The following is a 14,751-nucleotide window of genomic DNA, read 5'->3' as shown; positions in this document are numbered from 1 at the left end:
CAGTTTAACCACTATAGCTTTCTTGGTTATCTTATCTTATCTGAAGGTTGGTACTTCTGAACCTTGGTATATAAATGGCATTATTAGCGCCATTTCTAACGATGTGTTATATATATAATATTATTAATGGTTAGGTCACTGTAATAAATAAGCATGTTCTGATTTTTTTTTTTCAGTGTAACAATGAAGTAAATCAAAATTCTGGAAAATGTTTCTAAATATAGATGGATTAACTGTATAAAATATTTTTTTAAAAAGAAATGCAGAGTTGCAGTGTTTTATCTTCTAAAAAAATTCCTTCACAATTAGGGTTTTTATCGCTATTCCTGTGACTATAATCTCAAATTTGGGTTTTTATAGCCCTATTTTTCTCTTAGTTCTTCCTAAAAGTACCACCAAGATGGAAAAACCGTTGCCCATGTCCATGTTTAGCCTTTTTTCCAGGGGAATCTGCGAAATGTGGAGGCACTCCTGGGAATCTAGTTTCTTAGTGTCGTTCATTGCCTTAAAAATATTGGCGTTGTCCACCAACAAATTGTGTATGTCTGCTAACCCCGGAGTTTAATTTTAGCGGATTCGGTCTCTTTTATGTGTTGTAACACTCTGGTGTGGACTAGTCGTTTTGGCCCTACATAAACCATATTGCAATCTGGGCAGGAAATCTTATAAATGCCGTTTTTTTCGGTACACTGTTTTATATTCTTGATTGATTATATCCGAGTCTTCAGTAAGTATCATCTACTGGTCGAGGTAACCCCGAATACACGTTGTGGATGGTCTGCGTCAGACCCGAATAGGTTTATATTATCCATTGCCTTTGTTTTGTGTTTGACTCCTGGAGGATTGTTGAAAGTTATTGTTATGCGGCGTCGGGTAGCCCTTTTGATCCGATTTTCGATGAAGATCCTGTTGTATCTGGTTTTCTTGGAGGTGTCCAGGATGTGGTTCGTTTCCTTTTTACTTCTCCCCTCGTTGTCCGATGGTGAATCCGCCATCTTATGTATGTTGCTATTTTAAGGTGTACATGATGGTTCGTTGGGTTTGGGTCGGTTTCCTGTAAATGTCGAATTTAAAATCCCCTTTTTCCCGGATTCTTTTTAAGTCCAGGAACGGTATCTCCCCTTCCTTTTCGATATCCATGGTGAATTCGAAGTTCCTGTGTGCTCGGTTAAATTTCTCGGGGATTGTTCCTGTTTCTCCCCTTTTGATGACTGCTAATACTTCGTCCACATATCTGATTCAGAATCTCGGGAGTGTCCTAGCCTCCTCGAGTTCAATATCTAGATTCTTCATAGAAACCTCACATAGCAGCGGTGAGAGGCGGAGGTTATTTTGGAAAAGTAATTTCTGAATATGAAATAGAGCTCACTCATGCATGTGAAGACCAGTTTTCTATATAGTTCCGCCTTCTTCCTCCATTCGGATGAGTTTCCGTGTGTCGCTGTCCCAAACCGTGAAAATTTTTGAAATAACCGAGAACCAGACCAGATTTGTCAAAAACTGCGGACCCACTACAGCGCATGCCCCATGATAAGCATCGCCTTCTCTACATTGCATTTATGTATCTAAAGAAGGTGTTTGACCATGTGCCCCCCCAAAATCATCTGGTATGCTCTATGGCGGCCTTCACACTGCTCTAAGCTGATCTCGATCAACTTTTCCAAAAGCGGAATAATTGCCTCATGTAACATAGTTTGAAACTGAATTGAGTGAGTGTCTCACAAGCTTATCTCGATCAAATTTTCCAAAAGCGGAATAATTGCCTCTTACAACACAGTTTGAAACTGAATTTGAGTAAAACCGAATTTTTGACGAACAACCTCAATGAAACAGACACTATAACTGTAATTAGCAACGACCTGTCGAGAACTGAGCGTCTTAAATATCTCGGATCAATGCTATGAGCCAATTGTGAACTGTGTTATGAAATTGCTTCTTGCATCAGCGCAAATTGGTTGAGGTACTGTTCCAAAACGGTCGTTCTTCATAATCGCTGCATGAAAGAACTTCTCAAATCCAATAATTGCAGTGTTTTCGACCTTGTTGCGCTCTATGTTTCTGAATGCACCCTGACTATAAAAACGATAATGCGTTGGACCAGTGGCGTAACAAGCCATGAGGACATCTGCGATCGACATAGGGTAACATCGATTGCAAAAAAAATTACGAGAAAAAGTCTTCGACGGTATGGACATGTAATTTGCGATCGCGAGATCCCATTCCCCAATATTGGTCTGAACATCGAAGACGATGGGAAACAACCAAAGGTCGGCCAAAACAACGATGGTTTAGTAGGCTAGATGGTAATTTCAGAGCTCCTCGACTTTATTCAAATCTGGTCAACATATGGTTGCCATTCACCCCTTAGTGGTGTATAGCGCGTCAACCGCACCTATGCGCCATTGTTCGAGCGAAACCTGGGTCATACAAGCGGTCGATGTTTAACTTAGAAGGTCGTAGCTCCCCAATGGACTCCATGGTAGGCTCTGTGCTCGAACAATATGCCACCGATGAAGAGGCGGTACAAGTTACTAAAATTCACGAACCTCCCACCATTAACGTCGCAGCCAGCAAAACCGTGTTTCCCCATCACATGTCCGAGCAAGGTGTTGTCAAATCTCACCTTGGCGTTCAGATCATCCATCACAATCACAATGTCATCTTTAGAAAGTCTCCTGCGTTTAATTGCTCGTAGATAGCATCCTTCTCCACTGCATCGGAAGTCTCCATTGGTGCATTGTACAATTTCAACGTACCTCAACCTGGACTGGAATCTTGCAGTTAGAAGTCTGTCTGAAATCGGCTCTCAAGTCAAGAGAGCGTGCCTTGCGATAGCCGTCGGAAGCAACCCGTCATCGGATTCGTGTCTGCTACCAGAGTACGAAAACCGGGAGAGGAGTTCTCGCCAGAGTCCCACCATCTTACTTCGTTTAGGCCTAGAATGTCTAGTTTATATCGCTGGAATCCCCACTCAAGTTGGACAAAGCGAGCATTCTGAAGACCCTCCATACCGTTATCTAGGAGCATATGCACATTCCAGAAACCAATCATAGTCTGTTCTCGATAGCAAAAGATTGTTGCCGTGAGATCAGTCTCTATCCGAGACGTTGTTGGCATTTCTATAGCAGTCAAGTTTTAAAATTTTCAAGTTCCTAGCCCACAACTTATATTCCTTTTAGTCGCCTCTTATGACAAGTAGTGAAGACTGTGAGTGTATTCTTAAGCCCCAACTCACAGGGTGAGCGATCAGATCTATGATCAAGCAGAATGCCGCAATCGCACGCCGAGCCAGCCACTTCTGAACTGGGGAAAGGCTGAAGAAGATGTCCGCAACATATCTTTATAATGCATTGGCAAAGGGAACGGTAACAGTGCGAATACTTATGCTACTCACACTAAGTTCGTTTTGAGAATGAAGGGGGTCCTAAGTCCGCATCAACTTAATGCAGCTCTGGCTAAGCTCTGGTCAATAAGGCGGATTTGCGCTCAATATAATTCGTAGGCATGTCGTGTTCTACGAATTATATAAGGGAGCATTCAACATCTGCGAGCCGCTACGATCACGCTGCTCCCAGGGCAGAGGTGAGGCAGCGTCTGACGATTTGCCTCTGCCCTGGTAAGAAACCGTAAAGCCGTCGTCGCTTGACTTTTTTTCACACTAAGTTGTTGATTGTAGAGACGAATAATGGCGATCTTTATCCTCGTAGGCTTTTCGTTACCACACAGTGATCCCGACCGCACGGGTTTATGTCTTCGTCTTCGCACAGCTGCGTGAACCAATTTTTATCGCATCTTTGAGCCGCCTTTTTTAAGCAGCCCCTCAATTGTCTGTGTACGTTCGTTTGATTGCGATTATTGTTGCCAGATTTTCTCCTAAGGGCCGCGTTATAGCCTTGCAGATAAATGATCAGTAGATTTTTCAATACGCTACAAAAGAGAAATGACGAAGTATGTATTATTAGATATAAATCAAAATTTGAAATTTTTCAATGTACTAACGTCCCCAAGTAAAAACACTTCAAAACATTTTGCAAATATTATAGTATAACTCTATTTTAATTTTTCCCAGATCGGAAAATCATTTTTCTGTCAAGAAAAGATAAAAATGGGTCTGTTAAATTACTGTCGATCGTACGAAAGCGAATACAAACGTATTCGTATTTATGAGTACGAATACGAATTCCGTTGGATTGATGTTTCTAAGTGCAAATCCGAATTTTTTGTATTGAAATGTTAGTATTCGCCTGGATCGCGAATATTAGCGCCAATCTGATTATATTGTAGGGTAGGTGTAGGTAAATATCTGTGCCTGTATCAGCCATCAGACAGGCAAATGTCTGTGTCAGGCAATGAATGCTTCTGTATCAGGCAAATGGTTGTGGCTACCTCAAATAAATGTTTGAGTCTGTCTCAGACATCAGAGAATAGAAAGATTAGTGCCTCCGGCGCAAACAGGTGGTTCCGCAATTGACACGCAGTAAGTACATATAAATAATTAGTCCAGCTAACAGTGGAAACATATATTTGTGCGCATCTTAATTCACCATTTTGGCTTGAAGCTAATACGCATATAGATGTGTACATATACGTATACGAAAAGCAAAGCAAATGGAATATTTTGTCGATTGTTTGTAATTTGTAAACAAAACATGTCAAATGCCGAATTGAGCTGGGCACAAATATAAGGGTCCACTGTTCGCGGGACAATTCTCCATTTAAAAACTTAAATATTTATGTGGATATGTGTATTTCGTAAGTAGCAATTATATAGGCGTTCTGTGTGAGTCAATTGATACTACAACATGATCAGATGACTAAGGCGCTAATATACGCTATACAGGCGAATACTAAGATTTCAATCCAAATCCAAAATTCGTATTTGCACTTAGAAAGATTAATCCAACAGAATTCGTACTCGTAAATACGAATACGTTTGTATTCACTTTCGGAGGTGAGAATTCAGCCGTATTCGCTTTTACTTGTGTGAATATCGAGGTATTCATTTTTTTCGAATACGAATGCAGGCGTATTCGTATCGTATTCGTATCTACGAATACAAATATGCACAGCACTGCAGCTCGCAATGTTGCGAGTTCGTTGTTCCACCAGTACTGAGGAACACTCGCCTTCTGGAAATCTTTAGCCTTTATCCCATTTAGTACCGAGGACGACTCCTCTTGATTGAATGCGCCATTTTTCTCGGTCATAGGCGCGGTTCGGGTGGAGTCGAGAGGCTTTTAAATCACACATCTAGGCTATCAAGTCATCGCTGTTTTGGTCAGTCTGTAAGTTATTTCGCCTTATTCCGCGAGAATTCTTTTTGGAGCAGGATTCGCCTTGATTTCCATATAGATTGTTCTGCTGTTACTGTAGGTATTGTCCTCACTAACAAGCCAAGCAACTTCTCAGGGTTAGGTGGGGTCAGTTAGGTCGGTAAGCATTATATTTATTTCCTTGTCATCTTAAGATGAGAAAATGAGGTGTTAGAAACAAATTATTGCAAAAATTACACATGTACATATTGAATAGGTTTCCCGTTAATTTCAGGTTTTCTACGGAAAGATGAAAGCGAGAAAGTAGAGAAAACTTTGCGTGAAATTGGCGTAGACCTCATCGTCAAAAAGGCTTTTTATCAATTTTTCAAAGGTTCAACGACAGTCAAAAGACCTGGTTCCCTGTATAATATAGAAACTCCTATGCTTTGTTTTGCCACAAATCCCGAAGAAAAACGAAAAATCATTGGTGATGTTTTCGTTAAAATTACAAATGAAGTGATAAACGAATTGAAACTAAATCCAGAAGAAGTAGTGTTGGCACAAGGTACTCTACGACCTGATTTGATTGAATCCGCATCTTCAATGGTTAGTTCAAATGCAGATACAATTAAAACACATCATAATGACACGGAATTGATAAGGTATGTATTTGCACTAATTTATGAAAGTGTTAACTGCGAATAAATATTATCGTAGAGAACTTCGAGAATCTGGCAGAGTAGTTGAACCATTAAAGGATTTTCACAAAGATGAAGTTAGGGCATTAGGTTATGAATTGGGTTTGCCAGTACATCTTGTTGAAAGACATCCATTCCCTGGACCAGGTTTGGCGATACGTATACTATGCGCGGAAGAACCATTTATTGAGAAAGATTTTTCAGAAACACAGGTAGCTAAAATACATATTATGAATTGTATATGGTATTGATGTATATTTGATGATAGGTTATTGCGCGTGTAATAGTGGACTATAAGAATAAATCGCAGAAAAATCATGCACTCTTAAATAGAGTGTCAGGTGCAACATCGAAGGAAGAGCAATCGGAGCTGTGCAGAATTTCAAGTAGCTGCAAAATTTCAGCTACAGTTTTACCAATTCGTACAGTCGGCGTGCAAGGTTTTATCTAAAGCTCCTTGGAGATGTTTATATAATATCTCACTGTTTTTCAGGCGATAAACGAACGTATAGTTATGTTATAGGATTATCAACAGATGTGGAACCAAACTGGAACGATATGTGTTTTCTGGCAAAGTTGATTCCACGCATTTTACATAACATAAATAGAGTGTGCTATATATTTGGGGGCCATGTTCAATATCAGGTAACCGACATAACCCACACTCGTATAAGTCGATACGCACTGTCCCAATTGCGGCAAGCTGATCATATTGCCAACGAGGTAAGTGTCAAATGAATCTGCTCTATGTGACGCTCGATATTTTAACATGTTTTGCGGTTTTGTGTAAAACAAAATCTTATTATCGATTCACTGTCTGTCTGCCACACTCACTTTTCTCCAAGAAGGCTAAACCGATTCGAATGAAATTTGGTGGACATATGGGGACCTTGAAACTCCATGCATACAGTGCGTGACATAATTTACGTGGAGTTTAAAGGGGGAGCTCCCCATACGTGCAAAGGGGGTTGTAATTTTTTTATGTGGGATATCAAATGAGAGGCCTCGATTAGTAACTGTATATTGCACAAATAAGAAGTCAAAATTTGCACATTTAAAGTGAGGCAGGACTCATTTTCGGAAACTAACCAACGCAAAAATCTGAAAAAACAAGGTGGTGCTTCTGATATTAGGGCTCAAAATGAATACCCCAAAATGTGAAACAAGTCTTGTTCTCCGAATTTATCGAACCAAAAGATCTGAAAAAAATGAGGGTGATGCTTCTATACAGGCCCCAAAATGAATCCGAATGGAAAAACGTGCATAGAGAGTTTCTCATATAAAATATACAAAAAACTTTCTACCTGAATCGCTGAGCTGCCGCTATTCCGACTTGTTGGTATCTGTTGTACACATTTGCTAATATTGAACTCCTAGTGTGAGGCATATAAGGTTGACTATTTCAATACAGTGCTTTTCAGATCACATTATTTGTGTAATGGCTTTTTACAAAATAAGGGGCCACGGAATTTTTAACTATGTACACACGGACCGTCATGCACTCATATTACAAAACCTTCAATACCTGAAGCGTCTAACTTGCGATTTCCCGATTTTTAGATTTTTGTTGGCAATAAAAATAAATGTAATATTTTCAAAAGGTTGATTTGTTATTGTCGTGGTCTTGAATTTGATATCAAATTTTCAATTGACAAATTTGATAATTATTTGTATTGGTTTTTTACGGTTAAAATTGGATTCTATAAAAAAAGTGGGTGGCTGGTGGGAAGCACATCTCAATTTGTAGTAATCTGAAAGCAAAAATTTAAACGTTTTCTTATTCTGTATACTTACTTATTACTCTATTTGCTGTAACTTGGTAAATATTTTCAATTTCGGTCTGAAATTTGTGCAGTATACTCCCAACATATTCTGCTTTCAAAATAAGTAAGGGCAGCTCTAAACAATCGTGTGTTTCCTATGAAATAAATTTGAAGAAATCGGTAATTTGCGTCAGGCAACGGTAGTAGCGATCCAACTCGATGATAAATTTGCCTCTGCACTTTGGAAGTCGGCATATAGGTTTCGCGAACGATATTTGTGGCACCGAACGATGTCTTGGAAGCATGAATTTTACTTCCGTATATTTGGCAAAAAATGTTTTGATTGACTTATGCCACCTACAACCAATGTTGATAATGGTTCGGGTGGTGCATGTAACGCAAGCAGTTTTACTTTTCTATTGGCCCAGCATATTGTACGTGTTTCATTTTGCAACTTGAGAACTTGGCAATGCACACCCAATTTCTCCATTTTGATTACACACAGCTCAATCTTCCCCCGAATACGTGGGAAAAATCTCTTACCGTTTCAAAGCCTATAAAGGACACACATTCTTCTTCTTCTTTTTCCTCAGTCTTTCCCCCGTTCACAAGCGGGGTCGGCTCGTCGTGATCGGTTTCGCCATTTGGCTCTATCGAATCCCTGATCTGGGTCACAAATACATACATTGATTTTCATATATATATATAGTTAAAAAAAAAGCCCACGGACCCTCTTCCCGCCCAACCGGACCGAGGGGCGACCAATCTAAGGAAGGGGCTGAAGCCAACATTCAAAGGCTCGCATCACAGCGATGATGCGTTTTAACACAAAGTGTGTGCGACCTTGCAAAAATGTATTACTACATCCCGATTGTCGCAAACACTTCAGCCAATGACGAGGAGATTCTACACTACAGAGACATGGATCTTATATGAAGACAGTGCGGATCAAGCCTGAAACCCATTAGGTCAGATTGTTACCGGACAGAACTCTTCGGACTATAGCACAGGTTACAAGGATAACCGCTTTTTGCATCTCCATCGAGCGTTTTCAGCGCTTTATGTAAGTTCTGCGGGACTAATCCCGTCGCTGAAATTACTACTGGGACTATTTCGATTTTTTGTAGTCTCCAAGTCTGCTTCATATCGTCTGCCAAGGGGCCGTAGTTGCGGATACATCGATTATAAAGCACGCTCGTTCTTCCTTCAGAAGCAGAACTAGATCGGGTCTGTTATGATTAACACTGTAGTCAGTGGCAATAGTGTGATCCCAACAGTAGTTTCACCCGATCATACTCCAAGATCCTCTGCGGAGTATACTTATAGTAAGGATGGTAGATTGCCACTAAGTTATACTTCAACGCAAGGTTTTGATGGAGAATCTAGCAGACGGAGTTATGACGATTGGTGTACTCGGTACTGCTCAACATCCTGCACGCAGATGTTATGTGCTGGATGGTCTCCTCTTCACAGTTGCATAACCTATAACTGGAGTTGGTGATTGAGGAGTCGTGAAGAATGTACCGTTCATAATTTTTTGTTGGGAGCGAAGCATCCTGAATTGAAGTTAGGAATGCTTCGGTCTCATAGAAAAGTACACCATTTGTTGGAGGCTTCGATGTCAATGCCTGACAACAACAAATTTTTTATATGACCTCCATGAATGGGTTTCTCTTTCCAGATGTCGATCTTCTGTTGGACTGAAGTAACATTCGACATGGGATCCCATTCTCTGCTTCTCAAGTTCAAAGGAGATAATTTATTATCTGCCATGACGGTAGCCTGATGTATTTGGCTAGAGGATTGTTTCTCATAGAAAAACTCACGAAGAGAATGCACTTGATTGTAGTGCAACGTTTTTAAATCAAGTACCCCCTTCCTCCCTGATGACGTGGGATAGTGATCCTCAATTTTTCGGCAGCTCTATTGTGCATGTTGTTTGCAAGAACTACCCTTACCCGTCTATTGACAGATTCTAAATCCGAATTACTCCACTGCATCACACCGAAAGTGTATAAAAGGACGGGAATTGCGAAGGTGTTTGATGGCCATGATTTTATTTTTTCCGTACAGCTCAGTTTTAAGGACAAGATCCAGACGCCGTTCAAATTCCCCTAGCAGCTTAGATTTGATTATTGCCACAGCAGGTGTTGTTTCTTGCAATATGCCGAAGTATTTGTAGACGTCGTCCGAATCCATACCCTCAATTCGGATGTTATTTTGGCTGTATCCTTCGTGGTCGGTGTGTTTTCCCCGAACAATTATTTTTATGCGACATTTTTCCAAACCCAACTGCATACCGGTATCCCTGCTGAATTGGATGGTGATGTCCAGCAAGGAGCGAAGTTGGTTCTCGACTTTGGCATACAATTTGATGTCGTCAATGTACATTAAATGGCTTAATGTACATTTCAACAATATGCCATGCTTGACTTGGAACCCGTATTTGCTTTCATGCAAAAGATGGGATAGTGGATTCAAAGCCAAACAAAACCACAGTGGGCTTAGAGAGTCGCCTTGGAAAATGCCACGCCTGATTGGTATCTCTCCTGATGTTCGTGAGGATACCGATAGCTTCTTGCTCCAATTCTTCATTACTGTTCTCAGAAGTAGAACGACATTTGGGTTGATTTTGTACAACCGTAGCACTTGTAGTAACCACGAATGTGATATGGAGTCAAAGGCTGATTTATAATCGATATAGGCTGTCGAGATATTTCGTTTCTGATGGACAGCCTGCTTTACAGCTAGCGTATCGATTATAAGCTGTTCTTTGCAGCCTAGGGAGCCTTTTGCACATCCTTTTTGCTCCTCAGCTGTCAATTTATGAACATCAAGATGTTTTGAGATGTTCGCGCGCAGAACCGAAGTGAAGACCTCGTAGATGTTAGGAAGACAAGATGGTGATCGACATTTTGAAGGGCAAGAGGCACCCTGTTCCTTAGGGATGAGGAAAGTTATCCCCTTGGTGAAAAATGGTGGAAATAAATCAGGATCGACAATCATCTGATTAAATTGATTTGCCAATATCCTGTGAGTGTTCTTGAACCGCTTCAGCCAGAAGTTGTGAATATTGTCAACTTCCAGTTACCAGTTACCGCCTTCCAGTTACCTGCCTTGTTAAGGGCTGCTTCAACGTCGACTTCAGTTACGTCAGGCATGGCCATTTCGGGGAGAGCCTCGCATGAACGCATAAAGTGTGGGAGCCACGCTGCTTCTAAATTGCAACGGCTGGGTTCGCTCCAGAAGTCTTCTGCCTGATCCAGATCGAGGTTACTTTCCCTATTTGAGTTACTAAATCGAATCACCTCTGACAATCAGATGGGAGTGAAGACTGAAACCATCCACAACACAGCCCTCCGTAACACCTATAGAGATTTTTGTAGAATCCCCGTTGGTTCTGGAAGAACAAGGTGTTGTCTGTCCTTCGCTGAAAGCTTTTCTGATACCTACGGATGCGATTGGAGCATACCGCAAGTTTCTGCTTCAGCACCTCGAGGATTTCTTTGATTGGTATATCATTAGACAGATGGTAGTTTCCAATGTTGTTGGCAACGCATCTGTGCACTCTTGGTGATGGATTTCCAAGGAGTGCTTGCGTCACACGACCAATCTCCTTTTTCAACTTTTCGACTCTTTTGTTTAGTCGAAACACCCAGAACGGTAAAGTCCCTCTGCGCATACCTCTGTTATTCGCTCTAAGATGTTGGTTATGGAGACAAATAACCGTGGCAGCTGCAACGTAGATCAGGCTGTGGACCTCTGTAGCAGTAGTCTCGCTAGCCAAACGATCAGCCAAAATTCTATCTGCAAACTTCAGTTTTGGGATCTTTGGCCTAGCGTCTGGGAGAATCTCAGCATACTCTGCGAATGCGACCTGGAATGCGGTCAAAATTTCATTATAAATTCTGTCGACATCCCCAGTTACTAAGCTTCCCCTGACTACTGGATTCATGGAGTGCCTTACAGGTGGAGTACTTGTGTTACTCCTTTAACTAGTCCGATAATTTGATGACTCCAGCCCGAGCTCAAGTGAAACCTCTTGGAAGATTTGTTGCCTAGTTGGTAAGGCAACTCGGTTGTTATTCACTATCACCCGGTATTGATTCACAGCGTTCTGCTCCGGAATATGACTTAGTTCCGGGAAGCGAGTTATGAATGCGTCATGGAGTCGATGTCTGTACCCTGATGGATTCCGTTCCAAATCCGTGACACGGTAATGGGCGCGGACGATAAATTCGTTAAGTTGGTTCGTCCAAACCATACGACGCCTAGGTCTCCCGTCCCTGGTGGTTGACGGCATAACCGCCAAAACATCCAAGGGCGAAGAGCCGCTCTGGTGTTGTTGAACGACCCTTAACCGTGTTGGGTACTGTCTTCGTGTCCCTGGCGTCCCATTAAAATCTTGTATACAAGTACATAACATGCGATATTCGTAGCTGACCCGGTGGATCATGTCATTATCCGCAACCCATGACACGCGCCTGGTCGCATGCAGCTCTACGTTTGCAACTCAGGTGAGGATAAACCTGGTACGCCATATATATATGATATATATATATATATGATTATGAAGTGTTTGGAACATATTCTGTGTTTCTCCGCAGTCAGTGTACATGTATCGTGTTATCTTGTTAGATTTCCAAAGAGAAGGAAAGCCAATGTGCCATTACATAAGTGTTTGAAAGTTTTAATCAAATGAATATCGAATGTTCTTGGTAACATCATATTAGTGTACAGACATTCCTTCATTGTGAAACCATTAGGAGAACATTTTACCTATAATATTCACCATTAACGGACACTCCCTTCTGGGCAAAATGTAGTCAGTTTGGGCACTGTATTGTGGAAGTACTCACGATATTGGTCGTTCTGGAAATTGGGCGTCGGATGCACCTGTATTCATGACTCGTTCGTAAACAGGAAGTTCGCATGTCATTCATTCAGTCCCGGATGTTCTTTTGGAAAAGCAAAGGAGTCACACGTTGTCTTTAAGTCTGTTGCGCCCATTTGGTTAATTGAATGTCCGTCATACAGATCTCCTCGACACTTGCTTGTTGAGTCCTGTGGCCACATTCAATTGTTTGGACACTATTTGCGAGCCCACTGTTGGCTTAGATTTGGCCTCTGTTCGAATCTTTCTTGAAATTATAAAAAAAAGTACTCGGGTAACGGTACGACATCATCATCATCATCAACGGCGCAACAATCGATATCCGGTCTAAGTCTGCCTTAATAAGGAACTCCAGACACCCCGGCTTTGCACCGAGGTCCACCAATTCAATATCCCTAAAAGCTGTCTGGCGTCCTGACCTACGCCATCGCTCCATCTCGCTCCTACGCCATCCAACGCAAGCTGTTGAGCCGGATTTTATCCATAACCAAACGGTCGTGGTATCGCTCATAGGTTTCGTCGTTATGTAGGCTACTGAGCCGTCCATCCTCATGTAGGGGACAAACATTTTTGGGAAGATTATTCTCTCGAACGCGGCCAAGAGTTCGCAATTTTTCTTCTAAGAACCCAGGTTTCCGAGGAATACATAAGGACTGGCAATATCATAGTCTTGTACATTAAGAGCTTTGACCCTATGGTGAGACGTTTCGAGCGAATCAGTTTTTGTAAGCTGAAATGGACTCTGTTGCCTGCCAACAACCGGTTGTGATTTTCGACCCTAGACAGGAAAAATTTTCAACGGTCTCAAAGTTGTAGTCACCTATTTTTATTGTTTTCGTTTGACCAGTGCGATTCGATGTTGTCCATTCTTTGCTTTTTGGCGCTGACGTTGCCAGCATGTACTTCGTCTTGCCTTCATTTATGTGCAGTCCGAGATCTCGCGCCGTCTGCTCGATTTGGATGGAGATAGACTACATCTCGGGTTGTTCTTCCCATAATGTCAATATCGTTAGCGTAGGTCAATAGTTGGGTGGACTTGAAGCGGATGGTGCCTTTCGCATTTACATCGGCATCGCGAATCACTTTCTGCAATGATGTTCTGGGCTTATGGGGCTATTTGGCCAAGATAGCTGATATCCGCTCTTTATGTATGGGACAGATAATGCCACGTTGATTCGCTTTCCCATACTTTGAGCATCAGATGATGAACTGGTTGGTGTAATTGGTCGTCTCGATATTAACCTAATTCGGTTGTAATTCCTTCGGATCCTGATTTTCAGCCGATGGATTGCACGGACGGTTTCTTCTATGCTTAGTGGTGGCAGCATTTGTCCGTCGTCTTCAGTTGGCCGGACCTCTAACTCGCCAATATTTTAGTTGTTGAGTTGGTCATCAACATACTCAACCCATCGCTCCAATATGCCCATTCTGTCGGAAATCAGATTTCCCTCTTTGTTTCGGCAGGATGAGCATCGAGGTGTATAAGGCTTCATCCTTCATCTTTTATCGCTAGTAAGCGTGTTGGTTTTCATTTATTGGGTTCAACCTTACCTGCTTCTCACGAATGTGACGCTCAATCCGTCTCTCCAGACATTTAAGCAAAAATTATGTTAAGCTGATTTGTCTGAAGTTCTTTGGATTTGAATAGTCATGTTTCCCAAGTTTAGGTATGAAGACTGCCTATATTTCTTCTCCTTCTCCTTTAGCATCGCTGGATAGGTGCCATCCATCCCTGGTGAGCTGAAGTGTTCAAAGGACTCTTCTCTTTTCATCACTTCGAACATATACTCTCCCAGATGGTGTACTTCGAAAAGAGCCTGTACAGACTCAACTCAAGTGTTGAAAGTTCCATCTGGTTTTCTAAGAGAGTTTAACTTGGTCGACTCATCCTTTTTAAGGACTTTGCACAGGCTGGAAGTCTTCCTTTCTTCTTCTAGTTCCTTACACACCCATGGCTCTTGTAATATAAGGATAGCTCTGCAACTTTGCCAGCCTTGTTGCCAATAGATAGGAAGAGGTTTGGCAAACCTTTATGTTTGTAGACATAAGTGCAGTCTAATGTGGAAACCGTCGCAAACTGAAAAGCCTGTTGCGTCCAGTGTGCATCTCACCGACAGTTTCGCATTTTGTTTCCGATTTCT

The 14,751-nt window shown here is 41.7% G+C and overlaps 1 protein-coding gene across 3 annotated transcripts in view; it reads left to right on the top strand.

The window, feature by feature from the left end:
* LOC119649421 (GMP synthase [glutamine-hydrolyzing]) overlaps positions 1–14,751 on the top strand; it is a 103,677-nt gene that overhangs the window by 86,145 nt on the left and 2,781 nt on the right. For all 3 annotated transcript variants that reach the window (XM_038051565.1, XM_038051574.1, XM_038051581.1), the window contains exons 8-11: positions 5,548–5,917; positions 5,973–6,165; positions 6,222–6,393; positions 6,447–6,676. In XM_038051565.1, coding sequence (XP_037907493.1) covers positions 5,548–5,917; positions 5,973–6,165; positions 6,222–6,393; positions 6,447–6,676 — 965 coding nt within the window. The remainder of the gene's footprint in view (positions 1–5,547; positions 5,918–5,972; positions 6,166–6,221; positions 6,394–6,446; positions 6,677–14,751) is intronic.

Source organism: Hermetia illucens, chromosome 1 (assembly GCF_905115235.1).
Source record: "Hermetia illucens chromosome 1, iHerIll2.2.curated.20191125, whole genome shotgun sequence".
In the NCBI taxonomy this organism is placed as follows: domain Eukaryota; kingdom Metazoa; phylum Arthropoda; class Insecta; order Diptera; family Stratiomyidae; genus Hermetia; species Hermetia illucens.
The sequence above is the reverse complement of the archived record's forward strand: the minus strand, read 5'-3'. Positions and strand labels throughout refer to the sequence as shown.